The sequence below is a fragment of the Hemicordylus capensis genome, chromosome 4 (genome assembly GCF_027244095.1).
Source record: "Hemicordylus capensis ecotype Gifberg chromosome 4, rHemCap1.1.pri, whole genome shotgun sequence".
Lineage (NCBI taxonomy): Eukaryota > Metazoa > Chordata > Lepidosauria > Squamata > Cordylidae > Hemicordylus > Hemicordylus capensis.
This window is the reverse complement of record NC_069660.1, coordinates 203050101-203072276: the sequence shown is the minus strand read 5'-3', so window position 1 is coordinate 203072276 and position 22176 is coordinate 203050101. Positions and strand designations below refer to the sequence as shown.

The 22176-nt window shown below is 42.9% G+C and overlaps 1 protein-coding gene across 6 annotated transcripts in view; it reads right to left on the bottom strand.

Moving 5' to 3' along the window:
* The window catches only part of RELCH (RAB11 binding and LisH domain, coiled-coil and HEAT repeat containing), a 105779-nt gene that overhangs the window by 23785 nt on the left and 59818 nt on the right, over positions 1–22176 (bottom strand). For all 6 annotated transcript variants that reach the window (XR_008305738.1, XM_053243838.1, XM_053243837.1 and 3 more), the window contains 7 exons: positions 12542–12689; positions 10945–11101; positions 9220–9343; positions 7687–7735; positions 6582–6661; positions 5424–5530; positions 3388–3487 (listed from right to left, as the gene is read on the bottom strand). Coding sequence is in view for 5 of the 6 variants with exons in the window: in XM_053243838.1 (XP_053099813.1) it covers positions 3388–3487; positions 5424–5530; positions 6582–6661; positions 7687–7735; positions 9220–9343; positions 10945–11101; positions 12542–12689 (765 nt within the window). In the remaining variant the exon portion in view is untranslated. The remainder of the gene's footprint in view (positions 1–3387; positions 3488–5423; positions 5531–6581; positions 6662–7686; positions 7736–9219; positions 9344–10944; positions 11102–12541; positions 12690–22176) is intronic.

Here is a 22176-nt window from a genome sequence, read left to right as displayed (position 1 = left end):
AAACAAAATGTTAGTTGGATCCTTAAGGGTGTGTCTCACTCTCTCAAGCTATTTTGTTTTTGTATACTCATATGCCTAAACAATGTTCTGAACATGGAGCATTTTAAATTACAGCAATTATCACCTAACGCAGGGATTCTCAACGTGTGGGTCCCCAGATGTAATTGGACTTCAACTCCCATAATTCCCAACCAAAGGCCACTGGGGCTGAGGATTATGGGAGTTGAAGTCCAATAACATCTGGGGACCCACACGCTGAGAAACCCTGACCTAACGGGATCTGTCTCCTTCCAAGAGAAAGAAGTGACAGATCCATTACTTCCTAGTGCTTCACGTTTTTCTATATATATTGCTAGCAGCCTGAAAAACCACTCACTGATGTGCTTATGAGTCATTGGGGAACTAGTCTATTACGTGTCACAGCTTTACAAAGTGACAAAATTATAAATATTTATTACAACTATTAAGTAACTTTCCCATTAATTGATATGGAATGTTCTTTCCATTTCAAACATAGTTATGAGGAGCACTAATGGCATCTCAGAATTAAGTCACCAGAAAAAGACAGCAGCCAATAAGCCAGACTAAGAGTTGTGTGAGGGGAAAACTTTTGCTCGTGTGAAGAGGAAAGACAATTCCCCCTTCCCTCTGTAAACACTTGTGCCATCTGAAAATATGTCCCTGAGGGGATTCCTGAAACCTACCCTTTCCTTTAGGGACATTTTCTGGAGACACAGGAGGCTGCAGAGAGAAGGAAGGGATTGCTGGAAATTGCCCTTCCCCTCTGTGCAGAAGTGGAAGCATTCCCCTCATGTGCTCCTTAGTTTCAGTCTAGATGTTTACCAATGAATCTTAGTTGAAATGACTCTCTAAACCAGGCTTCCCCAAACTGCGGCCCTCCAGATGTTGCTGAACTACAACTCCCAGCATCCCTAGACACAATTTTTTGTGGCTGGGTATGCTGGAAGTTGTAGTTCAGCAACATCTGGAGGGCTGCAGTTTGGGGAAGCCTGCTCTAAATTACTGAGCACAGACCATTATCTTATGAGCTATTAGTACAATTCTTTCCTTTCATGGCCGTGTGACATTTATTTTCTATATTAAAATAGCAAAGATGGCAGCACTCATTAGCTTGTAAATGTTAGTTTCGTTTAGCCCACCATGGTTTTGATTTCTTTGGAAAATATATCACTGCACAAAATAGTGTAGGATTTTCATAGCTAGGAAGCCTCAACTAAATCATTTTTCATCAATTTGAGAACCAGCATTTTCATTTTAAAGTGATTTTCATTTTCATTTTATGATGTAAAGGTGGGGAAAGTATTGAGAAAAAGCTGAAAATGTTTACTTGCTCTTGCCTTATTTTAAACCAGGAGCAGGCTGACTTTAGTCTTGTATGGCCCACTTTTTACTAGAATTCCTGTGCTCCACTGATGTGTTAAGAGTTATAAACCAAACCAATATAAACCAATACACATATTCAAGAATTCTGAACTCACATTATGACTCAACTGTTAAATGATCTTAGGTACACATTTTTGATTAAGAACATAAGCAGCACCTTACTGGATAAGACCAAGGTCTACCTGGTTCAGAAGTATAGCAAGAATCCCCACAACCAACAGGCACAAGATGCACCAGAGGACGACTATTTTCTTCTGCCTACTTCTGGTTTAAACTGATGGACTAATATATACTACACAGATTTAAGTTCATATTATTACTGTGCACTGGTTATGTTCAAACCAGTGCCAAATGTGTGTTAATATAGAATGCTTTTCACATAGTTTTAATATAGGCAGGTAACATACACAGAAAAGGGAAAAGCCAGATAAAACACAGCATGTTAGTTTCAGACATATAATATTTGTATTTCCTCACCATCCTACCAATTGTATTATTGATGTATATGGTGGTGCTAAAGGGTAGGCAAAGGTCAGGAGATGAAGAACCCCAAGAGTTAGCTTGCTTATGATAGATCTACCTGGATCCTGCTACTATTTCACATATAACTAACTGTATAAATCCTTTGGACTCCTGCCATTGTTTTTGGAGTTACTTGAAAAAATCAGAAACTAAGAAAATGCCCTCAAAAGCATTCTAATATATTGAATTTGTGATAATTATTAATTGTATACCCTACCTTTCCACTAGTACTGTATACTCAAGCAAACAAAGCTAAAGTTGAATAAAACAAATTACATTAAATCCAGACAAAATAAGACAACTCTTATGAAGAAAAGCCACATTCTAGAAGTTGATTGTAGGCTAGTTTCTTTCTCTGCCACTAACAATTCCTATTGCATGGCTGAAGCAGGGATGATAAACTGGAGGCATTTATTGAACTTGCCCTCTGCTGCAGTGGTTTAGTTTTACATGTGGGGTGGCCAATGGAACAAGAAGAACATGCTGCACTGACAGTTATTTCCTCTTCTTAAATGGTTTTGGGATTTCATTTTGAAATCAGAATATTATTGAGAGAGCTCACAGCTGTTAATGAATTGAATATTTTCTATTATCTGACAAGATATTTACAGTAGACATCTGGTTTGAACACTAAATTCAGCATTGAAATGGTTTCTCATAGCCAATGGAAATTTTAAGCATGCAATGCACCAATCTAATATTCAAGTCGGGGGGGGGGGATCTGTGTGTACTAGTTACCATGAAAATATCTTGCAAGTAGATGGAAGCCAGTAATATTTTAATATATTTATATACATATATTTTTAAGATGTCTCACAACCCAAACTATATAGTATTAACATCCTGCTCCATCACACAGTGCACAACCCATTAATAGCATTTTAAAATAATAATGCAACATTAAAATATACATTTTTCTGATATCTGAACATATTAGACAATAAAGTCCTAGTCATCAACCCATTCTGGTTGCGAGTCACTTTGCATGAAGGGCCAGGTCTACTGCTCCCACCTCTTGGGCAGTGTGCAGCAGCAGAGGCAGCTGGGATAGAGCCATAGTGAACAAATAGAAGCATGCTCCAGAATCCCTTGTACATTTATAGAAGTCTCCAGGGTGCATTCCAAGTTCATGAAGGGCAGCAGCACCAACCAGAAGGCAGTACATTCAAGTTGCATACCTTTTCCAACCACAGCTGGCTGCTTTATGTAAAAATGGGAATGCAGCCTGGAGTCCTTTGTGATTGTGCAGATGACTCCAACTGTGTGTGCTCCACTTTCTCTCAGCCATCTACTGCTTCCTTTATCCTCCCTCCTCCTGTTGAGGAGGGAGGGGTGAGTGCTAGCAGGCAGAGAATGGATGAACCCTGGGGGTCAGATGGCACTCATCAAGGGATGGCCACCAGTTATGTTACTTCAAGGCACCTTCAAATAGGATCCAAGATGTGCCTGATACACACTCACCTCAAACATTCTAGCAGCTGTACATCGAACAAGTGCTGAAGTGTGGACAACACCATACCATAATACAGTCAGCAGCAACTCATGGTATGCTGGGTTTGCACTGAAAGAACAAGAGTTCAAGAGAGATCTAACAACAAACAACAACAACAACAATCAACAGATTTATGCTTTCAAAGGACTCCATTTGTATTTCCCTAGTGCCTCTCTTGCCCAGACTCCCTTCCTGAGCATCAACATTGTGCCACTAAGCCCCCGTTCTTCAAATCCCCCTTCAAATTCCACTTTTTCTTGTGAAGCCCTTGGCTAACCTTCGTCCTAATTCTACAGCAAAATGAAGTACATGCAACTGCATTTTTTTCAAATCCATGCCTTGCTATGTTTTCCTCCCTCCCTTCAGAATCTCTCCCACAGTCTAAATTTAGGATGAAAACTCATTGGTGCAGGGACTTGTCCTTGCTGATGCTATTCTGCAAAGCACCATATACATGTATAACACTTGGGTTAATTACAAGGAAAATTACTCCAAGTAGTTCCACTGAATTTCATTTCAACAGGACGAGTCTGAGTAATTTCCCTCATGTAAGCCAGTCTTCAGAACATATGGAGCACGTACTTCTACTATAACAGGCCTGCAGGTACGTTTTGGAAAAAATTTTAAGTTAAAAAAAGCACTTGCTATTACTGCTGAGTAAACCACATTAAAAATTACAATTACATTTAATGTACATCACATTTCTCTACAACTTTGGGCTGCATGAGCTTCCTTAACCTGTATGAGCTCACACAAGTGAAATTGCGCACTCACTTCCTCCCAACAGTAGCCACATGTGTGCCTCCCTCCCAACACCTCACCTGAGGATCAGGAGACCCTCCATTTTTATTTATTTCTTTATATTGCCCTTCATCCTAAGACCTTAGGGCAGTTAACAAAAAGAAAGAAACAATACTAACATTTCAATAAAAACAACCTACAATCAAGCAAACACAGCTGCAACTTAAAAAGAGAACAGGGGCAACTAATTGGCCAAAAGCCTGAATAAAAAGGGCAGTCTTCAATTTCCTCTTAAAGGCTAGGAGAGAGGGAGCCATGTGACTCTCAGCCATGAGTGAGTTCTGCAGCCTGGGGACAACCACTGCGAAAGCCCTGCTTGACAAAAGGGCCTCAGCAGGTGTTGACACAAGGAGCAGAGCCCTCCCAGCCAATTTAGTCGGGCGGGTAGATTCAGCTGGGAGCAGGCGGTCCCTAAGGTATGCAGGGCCCACACCATTTAGGGCTTTAAAAGGTAATAACCAGCACTTTGAACTGTACCCAGAAACAGACTGGCAGCCAGTGCAAGATTGGAGTAATGTGAGCTGTCCCAGAAATCAATCTGGCAACCACATTCTGCACCATCTGTAGTTTCTGAATATTTTTCAATGGCAGTCCCATGTAGAGTGCAGTGCAATAGGCCAATGCGACGTGACTAAGGCATGGGTCAAATATTTGGCATGGGATGGGGACATCTCCCAAAAGGCGAAGGCACCTTGCACAAGCTTCCTTCTGCTCGTACAAGGCAGCTCTGCCTGATTTTTCATCAATTTGTTTACCACCAATCCCATCGCATTCCCTTCTGTGGGGCTCTCTAACTCTCAGAAGAGGCTTTTGAGAGATTGTATGACTGCTAAAAGGATAATAGTGTCAGGAGTAGAGAGCAGAAAAATACCCTTGCACAAGCTTCTTTTACATTATGCAAGTAAAGATCTAAATCCTTGATCTTAGGATCATTTCAAAATATCAGCATAAATACAATTTGCTGTATCAGCACATTAAGTGCTCTGAATAGGATGTCTTCATCTTTGGCAAGACAGTGTCACAATATGTTTCACTATGACTGCACTTCATGGAAGTTACAAAACTATCAACCAATATTTTAATGTTAAACATGTTTAAGAGAAGAATTTCAGAAACATTAGATGCTATACAGTATTCTTATGCTTGAATCTATATCTGAAATTGGAATAACTCTGCATCAGTTCTATTTAAAAATATATATTACCCTAGTTCCACAAAAGATGCTTTCAGGCTATCAAGAGGAGCATGCGATAACGAAAGCATAGTCATTACATCTTCTAAAAATCCAATTAACAGCTTGCGGTCTTCTTCCTAAAAGTAAGTTACAACATTTAAATCCTAATTTCACAAGGTGCATAATAGGTTGATTGAAAACTTAGGCCAGCAGTCCTCATCAGGAAATCCCATAACTGTTTCAGAATTGAGATTTTGGCTGCACCCCTCGATCCAGACATCAAGTCTGTGGTCCATCCCCTTGGTTTGCTGCAGTCTCCAACACACATGCTTGGCAGTTTGGTGGCTTTCTCGTAAACCACCTGAGATTCAATGGTGATGAGGCAGGGTTCCATGCAAACAAACAGGGATCAACCCACAAGGGTAAAGTGTCATTCTACTGAGGTCAATGGCTAGATTTATATGGGCTCATATCCAAACACCACTGAGTGCAATGGAAAGTAATTTCTCCATACCTCCTCCCCACAGCAGCCCACTGCCCCCCCCACCCCAAAATTCTCCCAAGAGAAGGTGCTCCAGAAGGGGATGGAGTGAGGAACAGGTGTGGGGGTGGGTGGGGGACTAGACAAATAAAAAACACAAGAAGAGAAGTCAGAAGAACGAGGAGATAGACATAAGTAATGGAAATGATAAGGGGCCAGTATACAATCCTTTTCTCTCCTTTCTTATTTTATCTCTCCCAACCCTCACCCTGCTCTCTCACGTGAATAAGAGACAGAAGGTCCTCTGATGTCACTATCACAGTCGTCGGAAAAAGCTTGAGGCAGTCAGTCAAATAAGTGTGCCAGTATGTTATCAAGGGGGCGGGGTTACCCCCTCCCAAAAAAAGATAGCAGCTCTAGAAGGTTCCAAGATGTGGTCTATGCAGGCACAGAAGTAACCTCCGTGGTTACTTCTGGCCTTCTAGGAACTGTGGATACATGGTTTATAACTCTTTGGTATCCATGGATACCGAAAATGAGTGTCAATTAGATACTCACGAGTATGCGGAACTGCAAACAGCAAGGTTCCACTGTATTGCCTATTTGAGGTTTTACATCAAAGTTCAGCTAAAAAACAATAGTGATTACAGTCATCCTCACTATTTTTTAAAAAGTTCTATTTTTCAGTACTGAACAAAAATACTTACCTGGATATAGCATGTAAGTACACCTGTTGCATAGATAGGAACTGTGGCTTTTGTTAGCACTCCATTCCCTGCTGTAGCATCTGAAATAAAGTTGCAATAGAAGGAGCCTAACACTTTGACCTTAGAAATGAGTTTATGTTTGTCTAATCCTAATCCCACTACATTAGAATTCTTTTCTTGGACCAATTTCACTTGGTACAGAAGGAGGCAAGACAAATAAGGCATAAATCAAACTGCAATCCTAACTTTTGTGATACAACTAACTCCCCTGAACTGAAGTACTAGGGATGTGCACGGAACCACAGAAGGGTGGTCTGGCACTGGGGGGAGTGTCACTTTAAGGGGGGGTAGTACTTACCCCCCCGCCACTCTTCCCCCTCCGGCGCTGGTGCTTTTAAAAACCTTCTTGGGGCGGCAGAGTTCCTCCCTGCCGCCCCTGCCCCCGTCGTTGTACTTCTAAGCCTTAAACGAGAAGAGCTGGCGGCGCACATAAGCCCTTCGCAGCGCGTGCGCTCGTCTCCGCCGCAGAGACGAGCGCGCGCACCGCAAAGGGCGCATGCACGCCGCCAGCTCTTCTCGTTTAAGGCTTAGAAGTACAACGACGGGGGCAGGGGCGGCAGGGAGGAACTCTGCCGCCCCAAGAAGGTTTTTAAAAAGCACCAGCGCTGGAGGAGGAAGAGTGGCGGGGGGGAGTACTACCCCCCTTAAAGCGACACTCCCCCGCCCTTCCGAACTGCCGGAATTCCGGACCGGTCCGGAGGCTTTTTTAATGGCCCCGAACCAAACCATGCACACCACTATGAAGTACATCCCATAATGCATAGGTTTTGGAAAGCAGATTTTCATTTTTTCATTGCAGAATTTCATTTTTGCATGTACTATGTAAACATATGCCAAAAATGTAAAGAATTAAAGTGGTGTAGCATCTACTCATTCAGAAGTTCATATAAGAAAGAGAAACAATATGGTATAAATTCAGGCAGTTTATTATATTTAAGATCATTCATATATTGACATTTAATGATCAAAACTGGAAATAATCTTGGATTTTCTATTTTTTTTAAAGTATACAGTTAAAAAGAGAGAGAGAAAATCTACTACTCACCAATGTTCTCTTCAGAGAGTCTTAAGATTTCCTGAAACTGTGGTTTGACCTACCCCCCCAAAACCAAGCAAAACTTAAGACATCATTTAACATTTGCTGTAAGTTGGTGAGATTTTAATGGAAATATTGGGAATTTATAGAAACAACTGTACTTTTAACACACCAAACTATTTAGAAGTACTGAAAGTGAGAAAGACATGGAGAAAGCAGTAGGAAAACCCTTAAAGAAAAATGTAATGTTCACACGTGCATGTATTGACCTTTACTATTACAGGTGAACCTTTGTATCCGTGGTCAGGGAATGGGCACCTGACTTTGGTATACATATGGGGGGGAAAGGCAACTAGGGGGTTAAATTTTGTGTATCTCTGGGTCAGGGAGTGGCCAGAAATGACTTTGGAGGTCATTTCTGGACTCCATTTGGGATTGAGAGCCTCAAAATGGCTCCTTTTGGGGTGGTGGAGGAAAAAAAAAGACTTTTGGCCAATTTTCTGCTATTGGAGGCCCGCGGAGCATGGTAGGCCACTTCCCCCCACATTTTAGGGCCATTTTAATCTTATTTTGAACATTTTCCTGACCTCCGGGAACCTAAACCCCACGATACCATTGCCCCAATGCCTCCATATTCACAGTTTCCATATTCATGACAGTAGCGGAGTAACGCCCCCCCGCCCTGAATACAGAGATTCTCCCGTGTTGTTTTTTTTAACATTTCATATCCCGATCTTCCTCCAAGGAGCCCAGAGGGGTATACTACATACTTAGGTTTCTCCTCACAAAAACCCTGTGAAGTAGGTTAGGCTGAGAGAGAAGTGACTGGCCCAGAGTCACCCAGCTAGTTTCATGGCTGAATGGGGATTTGAACTCAGGTCTCCCCGGTCCTAGTCCAGCACTCTAGCCACTACCCCATGCTGGCACCAATAATATTTGCATTTTGATCAGTGTTTGCTATAAATGAAGACCAAGTCTGCACAATGTTTGTGCAGATCAAGTCTCACATAGAAGGGGTATGCAGAGTTTTCATAGGCTGTTCCACATAACCTCTCTGCTTGGATGTTAGCCAAAAGCCCAAATTCAGTTTGAAAGCATTAAAGAACAGTTGTATTTAGGGTAATTGCTTTTGGCAATCGTGACAGGAATAAAGTAGCTAAGTAGTGTGTATGTGTAGAACAGGGTTAGATTCAGCCAGTGTATTTAGCTGCACCCACAGGATTTTAAGTTTCAAAATTTGCAGTTCAACAGATTGTTTCTTGCAGGGCCAGCTCTCCTCTCTAGTGACAGAAAGGAAGTGCTTGAAAAATGGCAGCAGGCAGGCTTCTTAAACTGGCTTATTCTTCCGGCCAGCACAGTCTTTTCCAAGACAGTGCAGTCCAGGGAGAACAACAACTTGAGCAAGCCTGCCCACTGTAAAATCTTCCCTACTGTTACCACCAGCCATTACAAGTCTTTAGTGAATTCAAATACCAATAACTTAGCAAAGTAAAACTGGAGCAGTCTACAAACTGTTATGTAAAGTGCCACAGATATATTTACCTTTGTGTTTGTGAAGATTTTTCCAAATGTTCTGCAAAGCCTCCAGAAAAACCTTGAGAATTCATGTACACAGGCTGTTGAGGCTACATTAATTTTGCCAACTATTTCTATGAGCTGTGGCAACCTGAAAATTCAAGTTGCAGCAGATTAAAAACCAAGAATGTTCAGATAAGCTTTCAATACTACTGTATATACTCGAGTATAAGCCGATCTGAATATAAGCCCAGGTACCTAATTTTACCTAAGAAACCAAAAAACTGATTGACTCGAGTATAAGCCTAGGGTGGGAAATGCAGCAGCTACTGGTGAGTTTCAATAATCAAAATAAATGCCAATAAAATTACATTAATTGAGACATCAGTGGGGTATATTGTGACCAGTATGTACTTTATTACAGGGGGACATTTTAGCACGGGCAGATAGATGACTCAAGTATAAGCCGAGGCTTCTTTTTTCAGCACATTTTGGGTGCTGAAAAATTCGGCTTATACTTGTGTATATACGGTATATGCATTCCTATTCATTTGCATGAATAGCCCATTATCTTAAAACATCTGTCACAATATATTTAAATAGGGCTAACAAGCATACTGATACTTATAATTCTTCAACTGGAGCCTAAGCTGTGGAACACTGCCCCTAGAGAAGCCTGACTGTCCACTGATTTTACATCATAACAATAATATCGTCAATAATGTTTAGCTTTTTAACTTTTTAATTTTTAAACTTTCGATTGTTTATTATTTGTTTTAAATTGTTTTTAGTATTTGTTGTTGTGAACTGCCCTGAGACCTTGGGTTAGGGCGGTATAGAAATGTGTTAAACAAACAAACAAACAAACAAACAAACGTTATTACATAAAATCAGTCAGTCTTTGGCTGTTCTCAGTCTTGTTCTATTGCTGGTTGCATCTGAATTGTTTTTACTATTGATATCAGCTGCCCCGAGGGCCCTTTGATGAAATGACAAGATAAATGTTTTCATAAAGTTATAAATGAGAATCATTTCATCAAAAGGTGATATATAAATCTTCAAAAGACGTAAATGTATAAATTATAGTAAGAAAGCTTGTCAAACAATATTCCATGTTGAACATTACAACTCAGTGACCCACATTCTCTGCAGCAATACAAAGACCCCAACCTTGCAGGGAGCCAAGACACTAGCTGTGCTAAAGGCCTGCTGCGCAGCCCAGCATGCAGAGAAGGGGAATGGGGAAGTGATTTTAGCTCCTCTTCCCTCCCCACAAAAGCCCATTTCACTGCCAGAAATACGCCCTTGAAGGCCGTGAGACCCTCAAGGGCATATATCTTCCTTCCTAATCACTTCCTCGTAGTGCTGGGTTGTGTGGCAAACCCTTACTGCAACTAGTGTCCTGGCTCTGGGCAAGCTCTTGCTCTGTCCTTGTAACTCTGTGAAGCATATGGGCCTGGGTTCTCAAAAGGCAACACAATTATTTTATTCCTGAGCACAACCATCCAAAGTTGAGTTTTTAAAATATTTAAAATATTTATATTTATAAAATATATAAAATAAATAAATATATATATATATATATATATACACACACACACACACACACACACACACACACACACACACACAGAGTCCGGTTTGACTGCAAAGTAGTAAAGGGTGATACAAGTTTTTCAAAGGAAGACATTAAGGCTAAACAAAGGAGTTGACTCTCTTCAGTCCCAGTAATTATTCAGAGGAAGAACTCACAATTGATTGACAACCCATAGCAATGTATCCCAGCCTGTGGTACCCTCATGTTCTAGCTGGTAATCGTAGAGTTGCAACAGAACCGACAATTGTTCACGGCTTCCGATTATAGTGGCCACATCCTGAAGAGGCGATACAGGCCTTGGGAATCTTGTAACTGGTAGCAAATGACAAACAATCATGACCAAAGTTAAAAATACTCTTATTTTCTGCTGTCTAATCTAACATTTTAAGCAGTTTTAACTTGAAGTATTTATGGTCCTGGACTTTTGATCTGCACATTTTCTGCTGTAGATGGTTATTTTATTGCACACTACCCTGAGTTCCAATTTTTGGAAGAAAGAGAGTATATACATAGAATAGATTAATCTAGTAAACAAAATTAGGTGGTTACAGCAGGTGAAAGAATTGTGACTTTCTAAAAATACTACTACTAATAATAATAAATATAGGAACTAATAGATCTCTAGACAAGTTTATTTGGGGCAGGGGGACAGAAAGGCCTTCTAACAGTTTGTTTTATCAAAGGTATATCAAAAGAAGATCTGAATGGTTTTAATCCTATTGGGCTTAAGTGGCCTAAATCCTAGTACTGTTTAACTTTGATTCACTCCTAGAAACTGTTGTCTATTTTCTAATCTCTAATACAGTGTAATGTGCTGTACACCGATTTGACTCTGAAGACGGTGTAGAGGCTGGAGCTAGTATATAAGCTGTTGGATCATTTCTTGATGGGGTAGGTCCTTGGGAACTTACAACATCTGCTCTCCAGAGTCTGGACAAACCAATGTTGTGTAAAAATGTGTTGGTCTTGCAGTAGTAAGCATGGCTTGTCCCCTTAGCTAAGCAGGGTCCACCCTGGTTGCATATGAATGGGATACTTGATGTGTGAGCACTATAAGATATTCTCCTTAGGGGATGGGGCTGCTCTGGGAAGAGCATCTAGGTTCCAAGTTCCTTCCCTGGCATCTCCAAGATAGGTTTGAGAGAGATTCCTGCCTGCAACCTTGGAGAAGCTGCTACCAATCTATGTAGTCAGTAATGAGCTAGATGGACCTATGGTCTGACTCAGTTTATGGCAGCTTCCTATGTTCCTAGATTCTCTAACTGATTCTAGAAAATGCATGAAGCACTGTGCCCGATTCTCTCTGGCCCATCTACCAAAATCTGAGAAACTAGAGTATGGGGCTATTCCAAGAGAAGACATTGTGACCTTCTGCCAAAACAAGGAGACTCATTCTGCTTCACTAGGACTAGTGCTGGGCGCGTGCATATGTATTTTAATGTTTCGGTGATAAAACAAAGCTGGCGACGAAGGGAGAACAAAGCGAGAGCGAGAGCGGAATCAAGTAAGTCTCTCAACTGATGCAAACTCCACAACTCATTAAGGATCAGTACTTCTGACATGCAGTATTATTGATTTGCATTTTTAAAAGAATGCTTGAATTAGGAAAATAGATGCATTGAAGCCATGCAGAGAAGAAAACTGAATTTAGTGCACATTGTAGCTAAGCAAGATTTCCATTTAACATGTTAAATAAAAATAACAAGATATGTCAATTTCTAAAGAACACTTCACAGAAAATGAAGCAAGTACCTTCTATCTGTGGGACTTCACCCTGAAGCTTAGCTTTGCTTGTGAAAGGTGCATTCTGTAGCACCAGTGCAAAAAGTGAAGGAATCAAGGACTGCAGAGCAGAAAGGTACATGTGGAGCTTATGTTCATCCAGCCCATGCTCTCCTTCCTGCAATACAAAGCAGGAATCTTGGTTAAAGCCTTACTCTTGATATCAAGTTACATATCCACTTCACCATTACTGGACTACTAGAAAGGCATAAATGTTTTACATCTCCCAGAATCTACTGTAGAAAAACTAGGAAACCCTGTGTGTCTTGTGCCTGCACGCACACAAACGGAACCAACAGAAATTTGAAATGAGGTTTTTAGAGTCAACTTTCCTTTTCCAGTGGGTCAACTATTAATCAGAAGTTGAACAGCTGACTTCAGCCCTTTCTGCAATTATAATTCTCTCTCTGTGTTTTATTTACTGCATTTATATCCTGCCATTTTTCCATGATGGTAAGTCAGGAATTTCTATGTGGTCTCACATTCAAGCATTTTAAAAAAACCCAGACTTACTTAGTTTTAGCAAGGTTGCTGTGTCATGCACCTTCAGTTCATGAAAGACTAAACATCTGAGCACAGTTCAGTACTTTTAAGTCTCACTGATTTTCTTCAGAAAAATTTAAGTATGTACCTAATTCTCCCAATGAAATCAATGAGCCTTCGACAGCCTAACTTTGTCCAGACTGTGCCCATTGTCACTGGACACTGTTGCATCCAATCACTTCATTCATATCTAGACTGGCTTAATATAGCAGCAACTGGTTAATGAACTGGTGTTTCACATTTAACTAGAGAGAGAGAAAGGATTTCTCTGAAATTCCAGTGTGTAAAGCATGCCATCTATTTAAAACATTTTTACAAGCTTATGGATTACTAGAGAAAAAGTCTCCCATTAGTTTTTTAAAAACAGAATTCTTATGCCCAATGCAAACAGAGCCTTAATTTCACTTGAATTAAATCAATAATTCCACCATTTCTTTGATACAAAGGCTTCTAATTAAAACTATTTGTTTTTATTCTGTTTTATATTTGTTGTGTTTTGGATTGTATATACTGCCAAAAAGGCATCTTTTAATGTGGTGATTCTCTTTATTTAGTAGGAGGAGAGTAACTGGCCCTATCCACCCCAGTCACAGTGCCAGTGACTGTTGCTGGTGTCTATCTTATGTTTCTATTTAGACTGTGAGCCCTTTGGGGACAGGGATCCATCTTATTTATTTATTATTTCTCTCTGTGAGCCATTTCTCTCTGAGCCATTTTTTTGAAGGGCGGTATAGAAATTGAATAATTAATAATAATAATAATAATAATAATAATAATAATAAAAAATAATGTTTTTCACCAAGGACCGTGGTATCCTTCTAGACTGGAAGATAGAGCTGCATGATTGAAGAAGCTGAGGACATGTTTTTATTGAAACAGAGGAGCTGGGGGTGGTGATTTCACTGGTAGCGGGCAGAGGGAGATATGATGGTGGGATTGGGCAGGCAGTTACAATGGGAAACAGTCCAGGCAATTGAGGCCTGTTCCTTTTCCCGCTCGTCTCCCAAATCTGTAGCCCTAGGGAGCTCTGGCAACACTCCCTCTAGGATTAGGGTGCTGCTGTTGAATGCCAGGTCAGTAAATGGTAAAGCATCTCTCATCCATGATCTGATTGTGGATGAGCATGACCTGGAATGTGTGACGGAGACCTGGTTCAGCTGTGTGGGTGTTGATGAGCTGGGTGGGGTTGGTCTTTCTCAGCTTTGTCCTCCAGGTTTCCCGATCCTGCAGTAGCCCCGCCTTTAAGGTCAGGGAGCGGCCGTTATAGTAATCTATCGTGAGATCTTTCCCTTTTCCAGGTGCCCAGTTAGGCAATCTCAGAATTTTGAGTTTGTCCTTGAGGGTGGGCCTCCGAGATGGGCTGTGGATTCTGTTGGTGTACCAACCACAGCACTGCACTTCAGTCTCCCTACTTGAACTGGAGGGGGTGGTCTTGGAGGTGACTTTGGGTTCCCCTAAGCTTACAGTCTTGGGGGACTTCAGTGTCCATGCTGAGAACTTCAATGTCCATGCTGAGTATCAGTGGCTCAGGATTTCATGGCCTTCATGGCAATCATGGGCCTATCTCAGCTGGTATCGGGCCCTACCCATGTGGCAGGACATACTCTGGATCTGGTTTTTGCTGACCAGGGAATAAATGATCTGGAGGTGGGGTAGTTTGAGATAACTCCCTTGTCATGGACAGATCGTCGTCAGGCAGGATTTAGTCTGATGCTTCGTCTGCTCTCTGCAGGGGTGGTGGACCAATTAAAATGGTCCATCCCCTGGAGGCTTATGGATCCGCTCTCTTTCCAGACAGCCCTCAGGGAGTTTCCAGTGTCCAGAGCTGTTGACTCTGTCGAGGCCTTGGTGAATCTCTGAAACATGGAGACAGTCCGGGCTATTGACACGGTTGCTCCTAAACACCCTCTCTGGCATGATGGAGCCCATTCTGCGCCTTGGTTTTCCTTGGAGCTTAGGGCAATGAAACAACTTGGACGACAGCTGGAATAATGCTGGAGGAAGAGTTGTGATGAATCTGACTGAACACGGGCTAGAACCCATTTTAGGGACTACTCCATGGCTGTGGGGGCAGCGAATAAACACTTTTTCTCCACCTCCACTGCATCTGCTCAGTGCAGACCAACAGAGCTGTTCCGTGTAGCAAAGGAATTGCTCCACACATCCCCCCAGGTAATGGGGGAGGAACCATCTACAGCCATCAGTTTGTATGTCACTTTGCAGATAGAGTAACTCACATCCATGCTGATCTGGACTCCAGGGTTTTTGCAGTTCTGGCAGACATGCCTCAGGTACCATCTGATTCTACTGTGTTGGACAAGATGCTGGGCAGTGTGTGGGCAACGTCTAGAGCTCTTGACCCTTGACATTTGTGTTGGAAGCTATAATCAATGCCTCATTAAGGGAGGGCAAGCTACTACCATGCCTCAAGGAAGTGATGGTAAGACCATTATTTTAAGAAAGCCCTCCCTTGATTCCTCCAACTTAGACAACTTTAGACCAGTTTCTAACCTCCCATTCCTGGGCAAGGTAATAAGAGTGTGTGGTGGCATCCCAGCTGCACAGGGTTTTGGATGATAAGGATTATCTAGACCCTTTTCTATCTAATTTCCATCCTGGATATAGGACTGAAACTGCCTTGGTTACTCTAGTGGATGACATATACCGGGAATTTGACAGGGGTGTGTGCATCCCTGTTGGTTCTGCTGGACCTCTCAGCAGCATTCGATACCATTGACCATGGTATCCCTCTGGACCACCTCTGGAGTACAGGTACTGGATGCACTGCTTTGGAGTTGCTTCAGTCCTTTCTTAAGGGAAGGGTCCAGAAGATGGTGTTGGGAGACTACCGCTCAGCTCCACGGCCATTGGCCTGTGGGGTCCTGCAGCATTTGGCTTTGTCCCCCATGCTGTTTGACATCTACATGACAGTGCTGGGAGAGGTCACCTGAGGACTTCGACACCAGATGGCATGGTGTAGTGGTTAGAGTGCTGGACTAGGACTGGGAGACCCGAGTTCAAATCCCCATTCAGCTCCTTCAAGGAAGAGCAGGATATAAAATGTAAAAAATAAATAAATCAGGATGAGGAGATTCTACTGGTTCTGGGTAGGGTTGCACTCCCTTTGAAAGAGCAAGTGCACAGCTTGGGGGTACTGCTGGACCCGGCTCTGTTTTTGGAAGCTCAGGTGGTGATGGTGGCCATGGGTGCCTTTGTACGGCTTCAGCTAGTGTGCCAGCTGCATCCCTTTCTCGAGAAGGCAGATCTGGCCACTATTACCCATGCCTCAGTCACGTCAAGGTTGGGTTACTGTAACACGCTCTGTGTGGGGCTGCCCTTGAATATTTGGAAACTGCAGCTAGTGTAAAATGCAGCAGCTAGGATATTATCCAGAGCTGCCTGCTGGGATCATATTACTCACATTTTGAAAGAGCTACATTGGCTGCCAATCTGTCTCCGGGTCAAATTCAAGGTGCTGGTTTTGACTATTAAAGCCCTAAATGATTTGGGCCCTGCATACCTGTGGGAGCACCGGCTCCCAGGAGTTTCTGCCCACTTGGCGAGGTCATCAGGGAATGCTCCCTGTGCCAACAATGAGGGAGACCCGACTGTTGTACATGTGGGACAAGGCCTTCTCAGTCATTGCCCACAGACTTTGGAATGTTTTCCCAGTGGGCATCCGCTCCCCATTCTCCATCACAGTTTTTAGAAAGCAAGTAAAATCTTGGCTTTTTACCCAGGCTTTTAAGTGAGTGTTTTGTTTGCTGCTGCTTTGTATCTTATGGTTATATTGTACATGTTTTTTAAACTTTTAATTAAATCTGTATTTTAATATTCAATTTTAATTCTTACTGTGTAGTTTTTATGGTTTTATATTGTTTTAAATGTTTTGTAAACAGCCTTGAGATTATTTTAATGAATAGGTGGTATACAATATAAATTTAACATAATACATATATCAAACAGTATATAAATAAATAAAATATAGCAAAAGCAATGAACACTTCAGAGAACAAATAATCAAACTCAATTTAAATAGAGGTTTAAGCTATTCTCCTGAGATATTACAAATGAAAGATATTTTAGGTTTTTAAACAAATATACATGTTCCTCTTCTGTCTGAAGGAGAAACTATATCTGCACCAAGGGGTGGGGGAAGGCAATTTACTCCAATCTCCCTTTCATCTGTAGTCCCATGCACTCTGCCTCTGCCTCCCCGCTCCCGCCAAAACCTGCTCCTCAGGTTGCTCAGAAGAAGATTTTCAGGAAGGTGTAGGAACGTAAAGGAAAGGGGAGACTGGCACAAAACACCTTTCCCCCCTCTGCAGACTTCTCTTCCTCAAATGGAAGAGCCTCTTGGAATACAACTCATACATAACAGTGGCAAGTAAGACCAGGTTGCTCACCTGTAACCTTTGATCTTTTGGTGATCCGGTATAATTCACAACATGGGCAATTAGCGAGCTCACCAAGAAGGAAGAGGGTCTGTGAATGTGAAGTTACAGTACTTTCTTAAGTTCCGCCTGCCCAAAGCTAGCCTCAGCCACAGAACCAATGTCCAAGGTGTAATACATTATGAAGGGTAAGTTTGAAGAACAGGCAGCAGCTTCTCAAATTTCAGCAAAGTAAATTCTGAACAGATGAGAAGCAGAGGTGGCCATAGCTTGTCAAATGGGCCTTAACAGTGTTAGGAAGTTTATCCCCTTGTTTGTTGTAACAGGTGAAGATAAGCTGTACTAGCCTTTCCAAAAGTATTTGTTGAGATGCAGGCTGGCCTTACTAGCACTGTCAAAAGGTTATAAATAGTCTAGTGGACTTTCTGAAGTCTTTGGTCCTGTCAAGATAGAAGAGGAGCGCCCTCCGATTGTCTAAGGAGTGGAGGGAGTGTTCCAGCAATGAAATTGGGTGCACTAAAAAAGTAGCGAGGATAATATCCCAGTTAATTGGATATTACAGGCCTGTCTCCAACCTTCTGTGGCTGGGCAAGGTAATTGAGAGGGTGGTGGCCTCCCAGCTCCAGACAGTCTTGGAGGAAACGGATTATCTAGACCCATTTCAAACTGGCTTCTGGACTGGCTATGGGGTGGAGACTGCCTTGGTCGGCCTGATGGATGATCTCCAACTGGGAATTGACAGAGGAAGTGTGACTCTGTTGGTCCTTCTGGACCTCTCGGCAGCTTTCGATACTATCAACCATAGTATCCTTCTGGAGCGTCTGAGGGGGTTGGGAGGCACTGCTCGGCAGTGGTTCTGCTCCTACCTCCCGGGCAGGTTCCAGATGGTGTCCCTTGGAGACTGTTGTTCTTCAAAATCTGAACTTTTGAATGGTGTCCTGGGCTGGATGAGGGATAACAAACTGAGACTGAATCCAGATAAGACGGAGGTACTCATTGTGCGGGGTCGAAACTCGAGAGACGATTTTGATCTGCCTGTTCTGGATGGGATCACACTTCCCCAGAAGGAACAGGTCTAGGGGTGCTTCTGGATCCAAGCCTCTCCCTGGTGTCGCAGGTTGAGGCAGTGGCCAGAAGTGCCTTCTATCATTTCCGGCTGATACGCCAGCTGCGTCTGTTTCTTGAGATAGATGACCTCAAAACAGTGGTACATCTGCTGGTATTCTCCAGACTGGATTACTGCAATATGCTGTATGTGGGGCTGCCCATGTACGTAGTCCGGAAACTACAGTTGGTCCAGAATGCGGCAGCCAGGCTTGTCTCTGGGTCATCCAGGAGAGACCATATTACTCCCGTATTGAAGGAGTTACACTGGCTGCTGATATGTTTCCAGGCAAAATACAAGGTGTTGGTCATATCCTATAAAGCCCTAAACAGCTTGGGCCCTGGGTATTTAAGAGAACGTCTTCTTCGCCATGAACTCCACCGCCCATTGAGATCATCAGGAGAGGTCCGTTTGCATTTGCCACCAACCCGTCTGGCGGCTACTCAAGGACGGGCCTTCTCCATGGCTGCCCCGAGGCTTTGGAATGCGCTCCCTAGTGAAATAAGAGCCTCCCCATCTTTGACAATTTTTAAAAAGTCTTTAAAGACACATCTGTTCAACCAGGCTTTTAACTGATATTGTTTTAATTGTTTTAGTGTTGTTTTTAGAATATTGTTTTTTAAAATTGTTTTTAAATTGCTGTTTTAAATTTTGTTTTGTTTTGTTTTTAATTAATGTTTTATCTTTGTTTTTATCTGGTTGTGAACCGCCCAGAGATGTAAGTTTTGGGCGGTATAAAAATATGTTAAATAAATAAATAAATAAATAATGTGGAAGTCCGATACAACTTTGGGTAAGAAGACTGGGTCAGTTCTCAAAACGACCAGATCAACCCAGAATAAATTGGAAAAAATCCATGATTTGATTCTGGATGAAGGGGCCGACTTGGTATGTATTACAGAAACTTGGTTGGAGGAGGCTGGTGGCCCAGTCTGGTCCCAGCTTCTCCCTCCAGGGTATTCTGTTGAGGAGCAAGTGCGAAGATGTGGGCTGGGAGATGGAGTGGTTGTGGTTTATAGGAATAACATCTCCCTTACCAGGATCCCTGTTGAAGTGTCCGACCATATTGAATGTGTGTACTTGAGTTTGGGGACCAGGGATAGACTGGGACTTCTGTTGATGTACTGATCGCCCCACTGCTCAACAGAGTCCCTAACTGAGCTTGATGGAATAGTTCTTGGACTTAGCATTGGAATCCCCCAGGCTATTGGTGGTGGAGGACAATGTTCTCTTTGTGACCAATTTGTCTGGAGCAGCTCAGGAGTTCATAGTGGCAAATGACAACTATGGGCCCACACCAAGTCGTCTTGGGACCTGTGCCGGCCACATGCTTGATCTTGTGTTCTATGGGTAGGGACTCCTGTGATTTCCCCTTTGTCATGGACGGACCACCATCTGGTTAAGGTTGGACTTACAATCACGTTTCACCTCTACAGGGGTGAGGGGCCTATTAGGATGGTCCGCCCAAAAAGGTTATTGGATCCAGTGGGATTCCAAGAAGCCTTGGAGGAATTTAATGTTGGCTCTGCCAGTGATCCTGTAAATGCCCTGTTGGAGAATTGGAATAGCGAACTCACCAGGGTGGTAGATATGATTGCTCCTAAGTGTCCTCTCCGACCCGCTTCAGAACTGGCCCCCTGGTACATAGAAGAACTATGGGGGCTGAAGCAGCGAGGTAGACAACTGAAGCACAAGTGGAAGAAGACTCGACTTAAATCCAGCAGATCACAATATAGAGGGCATTTGAAGATCTATGCTCAGGTGATATGTGTGGCAAAGCAACTATTCTTTTCTGCCTGTATTGCACCTGCAAGCTCACATGCAGTAGGGATGTGCATGAACCAGTTTGGCGGTCCTTTACAGACTGCCAAACTGGTTCAGACGTCCAGAGTTCAAGCTGGTTCGGCGGCGGGGGGATTACCTTTAAGGAGCAGGGATGGTGCTCACCTCCACCCCCACCGGTGCAAAACCACTGGTGTGGAGCGGGGTACCTTGTTGCTGCCACGGTTAGCATTGGACCGGAAGTGGCCGGTGTGCATGCTCATGTCACACACGTGCACCGGCCAATTCTGGTCCAATGCTGACTTGGGTGGCATGGAAGTATGCTGATGCCCCATGCCAGCAGTTTTGCAGACAGTGCTGGTGGGGGAACTGTAGTGGTGGGGGGATGCTCCTTAAAGGTAGTCCCTACTCCTTAAAGGTAGTCCCCATCACGCTGAACTGGCCAAGCACTGGTTCATGCACATGCCTAACATCCAGCGGAGTTGTTCAGGGTTGTGAGAAGGCTAGTCTGTGCCCCTCCTCCCTTGAATCAGAATCTGGAACCATCAAGTTAACCGCTGTGATGTATATTAATAATGAGTACTTTGTGGATAAAATCATATTTGGGCCAATTTAGAACCCACAATTACTGCAGTATTTGATGCAGAGGTGTCCAGTATCTGATGCAGAGGACTCTTCTTGTGTGGTTAGGCTGGATCAGTTTCAGTTTGTGACTCCTGAGGATGTAGAGAGGATGAATGGAGCCAGGCATGTCTCTTTAATGAGACAGTGCTAGCCAAGGTATTGGATTCAATTTCCATAAGATGCTTTGCAGTGCTCAGATTTTGATGTTTTATGTTTGCCGACTTGGCAAGCATCTCCTTAAACCTGGTTTGGGTCAGTTCAGGAACATCCTTGAGGTCTGTAAAGCCTTCCCAAACAGAGTAGTGGAACTTGGCATGTAGGCCATATAGTTAGCAAATTTCATTTATAGAGAGGATGAAGAATACATTTTGTGACCAACAGAATCCAGTTTTCTTACCTCTTCGTTTGTAATGGCAGAGTGCTTTCGGCCCAACTTGCTGCCCATCACACAGTCCACAAAGAGGAAGTTCGGAAGAGGGTGATTAAATAGAAACTTGCAATCATCCTCCTGGACTCTGTAAAAAACTTCTAGTCATTTGGAGGTGGATGAGGCTGTTGATGAAGCATCCCACGCTGACTTGGTGGAATTTATCAATACTGCAGGATGGGATGTTGCATTTGATGTGACGAAATCGTAGACAGGATCCTTAACATTAATGACTGGAGACTTCAGCTCTAGGCCAAGAACTTCAGCTTAATTTCTGCAACCTGGGTGCGGTATGATTTTAACTCTTCTGTGAGAGATTTAGATGGATTGTTTGGAATGTTGTCATCAGGGGAGGGATCCAATGGATTTTCAGTTTGCGTAAACTCATTATCAGAGTCTGAAGAGGAAATGTATTCATCGTTGGAGTCTGGATTCTCTGGAATAGGAGCAGATTCCAGAGCCGTAATGGAGGAAGGAATTTGAGAAAAAGGCGGCGGCGGATGGGCTAGTTCAATAGGTTGTGGTACAGTAGGTTGCGGAAAAGGGTGTGTGTGGAGCCGGAGGGGAGCCCAGGGGACATTTGAAGGAAGGACCCCAAGTAGGAAGAGACAGTTGGCTTTGAGAGGTAGTGGCAGAGTTAATCTTTTTTTAATTTCCACAGTCTGAACTCCATGTAATCATATGAAAGAGATGGGGGAGGTATGTAAGATGGGTCCTTAAATCTCCCCAA